The sequence below is a fragment of the Salvelinus sp. IW2-2015 genome, unplaced genomic scaffold (assembly GCF_002910315.2).
Source record: "Salvelinus sp. IW2-2015 unplaced genomic scaffold, ASM291031v2 Un_scaffold3034, whole genome shotgun sequence".
In the NCBI taxonomy this organism is placed as follows: Eukaryota; Metazoa; Chordata; class Actinopteri; order Salmoniformes; family Salmonidae; genus Salvelinus; species Salvelinus sp. IW2-2015.
Window position 1 is genome coordinate 929 of NW_019944326.1, and position 6,411 is coordinate 7,339.

General features: G+C 42.1%; 1 protein-coding gene across 1 annotated transcript in view; it reads left to right on the plus strand.

Moving 5' to 3' along the window:
• Positions 1–1,667: 1,667 nt before the first annotated feature.
• Positions 1,668–6,411, plus strand: part of LOC112075214 (pre-B-cell leukemia transcription factor 3) — a 19,024-nt gene continuing 14,280 nt past the window's right edge. Inside the window, exon 1 of the mRNA XM_070440815.1 lies at positions 1,668–2,570. Within this exon, the coding sequence (XP_070296916.1) occupies positions 2,273–2,570 (298 nt within the window). The 5' untranslated portion in view covers positions 1,668–2,272. The remainder of the gene's footprint in view (positions 2,571–6,411) is intronic.

Consider the following 6,411-nt stretch of genomic DNA (forward strand, 5'->3'; position numbering starts at 1 on the left):
GCCTATCCTGACAATCTTTAGAAAACCAGGCTATAATAGGACAGGCCTATCCTGACAATCTTAAAACCAGGCATTAATAGACAGGCTATTCCTGACAATCTTTAGAAACCGGGCTATAATAGACAGGCCTATCCTGACAATCTTTAAAACCAGCTATAATAGACAGGCTTATTCTGACAATCTTTAGAAACCAGGCTATAATAGACAGGCCTATCCTGACATTCTTTAGAAACAGGCTATAATAGACAAAGCCTACCTGACAATCTTAGAAACCAGGCTATAATAGACAGGCCTTTCCTGACAATCTTTAGAAACCAGGCTATAATAGACAGGCTGTATCTGACAATCTTAGAAACCAGGCTATAATAGACAGCCATCCTGACATTCTTTAGAAACCAGGCTAGACAGCCTATCCTGACAATCTTTAGAAACCAGGCTATAATAGACAGGCTTATCCTGACATTCTTTAGAAACCAGGCTATAATAGACAGGCCTATCCCTGACAATCTTTAGAAACCAGGCTATAATAGACAGGCCTATCCTGACAATCTTTAGAAACCAGGCTATATAGACAGGCTTATCTGACAATCTTTAGAAACCAGGCTATAATAGACAGCCTATCCTGACATTCTTTAGAAACCAGGCTAGACAGGCTATCCTGACAATCTTTAGAAACCAGGCTATAATAGACAGGCTTATCCTGACATTCTTTAAAACCAGGCTATAAAGACAGCCTATCCTGACAATCTTTAGAAACCAGGCTATAATAGACAGGCCTATCCTGACAATCTTTAGAAACCAGGCTATAATAGACAGGCTATCCTGCAATCTTTAGAAACCGGGCTATAATAGACAGGCCTATCCTGACATTCTTAGAAACCAGGCTAGACAGCCTATCCTGACAATCTTTAGAAACCAGGCATAATAGACAGGCTTATCCTGACATTCTTTAGAAACCAGGCTATAATAGACAGGCCTATCCTGACAATCTTAGAAACCAGGCATAATAGACAGGCCTACCTGACAATCTTAGAAACCAGGCTATAATAGACAGGCCTATCCTGACAATCTTTAGAAACCAGCTATAATAGACAGGCTTATCCTGACAATCTTTAGAAACCAGGCTATAATAGACAGGCCTATCTGACAATCTTTAGAAACCAGGCTATAATAGACAGGCTTATCCTGACATCTTTAGAAACCAGGCTATAATAGACAGCGCCTATCCTGACATTTTAGAAACCAGGCTATAATAGACAAGCTATCCTGACAATCTTTAGAAACCAGGCTATAATAGACAGGCCTATCCTGACAATCTTTAGAAACAGGCTATAATAGACAGGCTTATCCTGACATTCTTTAGAAACCAGGCTATAAATAGACAGCCTATCCTGACATTCTTTAGAACAAATGGGCATAATAGACAAGCCTATCTGACATTCTTAGAAACCAGCTTATAATAGACAGGCTTATCCTGACATTCTTTAGAAACCAGGCTATAATAGACAGGCCTATCCTGACATTCTTTAGAAACCAGGCTATAATAGACAGGCCTATCCTGACATTCTTTAAAACCAGGCTATAATAAAAGGCCTATCCTGACATTCTTTAGAAACCAGGCTATAATAGACAGCTATCCTGACATTCTTTAGAAACCAGGCTAAATAGACAAGCCTATCCTGACATATCTTTAGAAACCAGGCTATAATAGACAGGCCTATCCTGACAATCTTTAGAAACCAGGCTATAATAGACAGGCCTATCCTGACATTCTTTAGAAAATGGGCCACTTCTTGGAATGTTTTTTATTTTTTTAATGCATGAGACAGGGTAACAACCATAGAAATACAATGCGTTCTATTTCTATGGTAACAACATTGACATTAGACAGTAGCTTAGTCAAAATATTATTCTCCTAGATGGAATACCCATCACACTCTTTGGTGACAGCTGTAGAGAGATTGGTGATGGACTGCATCTAACAGTTGGCTGGCCATCCACACGACAGTCCTGATTGGTCCTCGCCGGAATATGAGCGACTCTCATCCACAATGCTTTATTTATTGATCTAATTTTGAGTTGAAATCATGACTGGCCGAAACGTCATGACTTTAACTCAGAATTAGGTCAATAAAACATCAAGATTTTAATTGTGAGCGAGAGTCGCTCTTGTTTAATTCAGAATGCTCCTGTGATTGTTTTGGTTGCACCTCGTCTCACGTTCGGTTGAGTGCCTCCTACTCCTCTCCAGGGGCGGGGACAACCTGAAGTGATGTTTTTTCAAAATGGTGGACAATGTCTGACTCACTACATTATTTCCCCTTTATCTCTCATCCTTCCCTCTCTCTCTCTCTCTCGTTCTTTCTCTATTCCCTTTCCTGGAACTTGCCGATGTCCTACTCAGGTGTCCAATTGGTTCGGCAACAAGAGGATCCGGTACAAGAAGAACATCGGCAAGTTCCAGGAGGAGGCTAACCTCTATGCAGCCAAGACAGCGGTGACGGCAACCCACGCCGTGGCAGCAGCCATCCACAACAGCCAGGCCAACTCACCCACCACGCCCAACTCTGGTAGGCACACTTGGGTGGTAAGACCAGAGTCGTATGTATATGTTGCGGTAAATGTGTAAAAAAGAAAAAAAAAAGGGAAATGTATACATTTCACGGTGACATATATATATATAGATTTGGATAGTAACACAGAAGTGGTGTTCGATACATAACAAAAGGGATGATTTCTGGCTGCTATTATTATTATTSTTGCTGCTTGTTTCTTGTTTTTCCTACTTTTTCCTTTTTCTTTTGTTATTTTGTTTTCATTGTTTCATTTATTCAACTTTCTAAGAAGTAATATTGTAGACGAGGGGTATCAAACATACGGCCCATGGGATTCAAAAAATAAATAAAACAATCTATATACATTAAAAAAACAAAYAAAAATGTGTATAAATGATATTGGACCTACATTTATACAGTCTTTTCACTCGGTCCAGGTTGCTAACAATCACTGAAATGAAAGCTAGACAGTCAAGGAGCATACAAATTTCCACAAACTATGGTTAGAGGGCTATTTTTTTAAACATTTTGACTGACTATTTTTTGCGACATTTTGACGGAATTTTTTGGGGACACTTTGACGGCAAGGAAATATAACACATTTTGAATACGACCCTCCAGACCTCTGTAAAAACTGAATGAGGCCTGCGGAGGCAGAATGAGTTTGACACCCCTGTGACTGTGGTACTGCTAAGGGTAGTGGGGTGGGTGGTTGCTAGGGGTAGTTGGGTGGGTGGTTGCTAGGGGTAGTTGGGTGGGTGGTTGTTAGGTGGCTTCATTTAAGATATGAGTACGCTAGTTCCTGTTTAGGTGGCTTCATTTAAGATATGAGTACACTAGTCCTGTTTAGGTGGCTTCATTTAAGATATGAGTACGCTAGTTCCTGTTTAGGTGGCTTCATTTAAGATATGAGTACACTAGTTCCTGTTTAGGTTGCTTTGATGGTTCTTTGACATACAGTATCTAGACCTTCATCCCCCTTCCCTCGGTCCTTACTCTCTCTGTTTTCATCTCTCTTCCCTCGGTCCTTACTCTCTCTGTTTTCATCTCTCTTCCCCGGTCTTTACTCTCTCTGTTTTCATCTCTCTTCCCTCGGTCCTTACTCTCTTGTTTTCATCTCTCTTCCCTCGGTCCTTACTCTCTCTGTTTTCATCTCTCTTCCCTCGGTCTTTACTCTCTCTGTTTTCATCTCTCTTCCCGGTCCTTACTTTCTCTGTTTTCATCTCTCTTCCCTCGTTCTTTACTCTCTCTGTTTTCATCTCTCTCCCTCGGTCCTTACTTTCTCTGTTTTCATCTCTCTTCCCTCGTTCTTTACTCTCTCTGTTTTCATCTCTCTTCCCTCGGTCCTTACTCTCTCTGTTTTCATCTCTTCTCCCTCGGTCCTTACTCTCTCTGTTTTCATCTCTCTTCCCTCGGTCTTACTCTCTCTGTTTTCATCTCTCTTCCCTCGGTCTTTACTCTCTCTGTTTTCATCTCTCTTCCCTCGGTCCTTACTTTCTCTGTTTTCATTCTCTCTTCCCTCGTTCTTTACTCTCTCTGTTTTCATCTCTCTCCCCTCGGTCCTTACTTTCTCTGTTTTCATCTCTCTTCCCTCGTTCTTTACTCTCTCTGTTTTCATCTCTCTTCCCTCGGTCCTTACTCTCTCTGTTTTCATCTCTCTTCCCTCGGTCCTTACTCTCTCTGTTTTCATCTCTCTTCCCTCGTTCTTTACTCTCTGTTTTCATCTCTCTTCCCTCGTCCTTTACTCTCTGTTTTCATCTCTCTTCCCTCGGTCCTTCTCTCTCATGTTTTCATCTCTCTTCCCTCGGTCCTTACTCTCTCTGTTTTCTCTCTCTTCCCTCGGTCCTTACTTTCTCTGTTTTCATCTCTCTTCCCTCGGTCCTTACTCCTCTGTTTTCATCTCTCTTCCCTCGGTCTTTTACTCTCTCTGTTTTTCATCTCTCTTCCCTCGGTCCTTACTCTCTCTGTTTTCATCTCTCTTCCCTCGTTCTTTACTCTCTCTGTTTTCATCTCTCTTCCCTCGGTCTTTACTCTCTCTGTTTTCATCTCTCTTCCCTCAGTCCTTACTTCTCTGTTTTCATCTCTCTTCCCTCGTTCTTTACTCTCTCTGTTTTCATCTCTCTCCCCTCGGTCCATTCCTCTGTTTTACTCTCTTCCCTCGTTTTACTGTCTCTGTTTTCATCTCTCTTCCCTCGGTCCTTACTCTCTCTGTTTCATCTCTCTTCCCTCGGTCTTACTCTCTCTGTTTTCGTCTCTTCTTCCCTCGGTCCTTACTTCTCTGTTTTCATCTCTCTTCCCTCTTCTTTACTCTCTCTGTTTTCATCTCTCTTCCCTCGTTCTTTACTCTTCTGTTTTCATCTCTCTTCCCTCGGTCCTTACTCTCTCTGTTTTTCCATCTCTTCTTCTCCCTCGGTCCTTACTCTCTCTTTTTCATCTCTCTTCCCTCGGTCCTTACTCTCTCTGTTTTCATCTCTCTTCCCTCGTTCTTTACTCTCTCTGTTTTCATCTCTCTTCCCTCGTTCTTTACTCTCTCTGTTTTCATCTCTCTTCCCTCGTTCTTTACTCTCTCTGTTTTCATCTCTCTTCCCTCGTTCTTTACTCTCTCTGTTTTCATCCCCCTTCCTCGTTCTTTACTCTCTCTGTTTTCATCTCTCTTCCCTCGGTCCTTACTCTCTCTGTTTTCATCTCTCTTCCCTCGGTCCTTACTCTCTCTGTTTTCATCTCTCTTCCCTCGTTCTTTACTCTCTCTGTTTTCATCTCTCTTCCCTCGTTCTTTACTCTCTGTTTTCATCTCTCTTCCCTCGTTCTTTACTCTCTGTTTTCATCTCTCTTCCCTCGGTCCTTACTTTCTCTGTTTTCATCTCTCTTCCTCGTTCTTTACTCTCTCTGTTTTCATCTCTCTTCCCTCGGTCTTTACTCTCTCTGTTTTCAATCTCTCTTCCCTCGGTCCTTACTTTCTCTGTTTCATCTCTCTCCTCGTTCTTTACTCTCTCTGTTTTCATCTCTCTTCCCTCGGTCTTACTCCTCTCTGTTTTCATCTCTCTTCCCTCGTTCTTTACTCTCTCTGTTTTCATCTTCTCTTCCCTCGGTCCTTACTTTCTCTGTTTTCATCTCTCTTCCCTCGTTCTTTACTCTCTCTGTTTTCATCTCTCTTCCTCGTTCTTTACTCTCTCTGTTTTCATCCCCTTCCCTCATTCTTTACTCTCTCTGTTTCATCTCTCTTCCCTCGGTCCTTACTCTCTCTGTTTTCATCTCTCTTCCCTCGTTCTTTATCTCTCTGTTTTCATCTCTCTTCCCTCGTTCTTTACTCTCTGTTTTCATCTTCTCTTCCCTCGTCCTTACTTTCTCTGTTTTCGTCTCTCTTCCCTCGTTCTTTACTCTCTCTGTTTTCGTCTCTCTTCCCTCGGTCCTTATCTCTCTGTTTTCGTCTCTCTTCCTCGGTCCTTACTCTCTCTGTTTTCGTCTCTCTTCCCTCGGTCTTTACTCTCTCTGTTTTCGTCTCTCTTCCCTCGGTCTTTACTCTCTCTGTTTTCGTCTCTCTTCCCTCGGTCTTACTCTCTCTGTTTTCGTCTCTCTTCCCTCGGTCTTTACTCTCTCTGTTTTCATCTCTCTTCCCTCGGTCCTTACTCTCTCTGTTTTCATCTCTCTTCCCTCGGTCCTTACTCTCTCTGTTTTCATCTTCTTCCCTCGGTCCTTACTCTCTCTGTTTTCATCTCTCTTCCCTCGGTCCTTACTCTCTCTGTTTTCATCTCTCTTCTCTTGGTCCTTACTCTCTCTGTTTTCATCTCTCTTCTCTTGGTCCTTACTCTCTCTGTTTCATTTATTTTTCTTTGGTCCTTTCTATATCTTCGTCTTG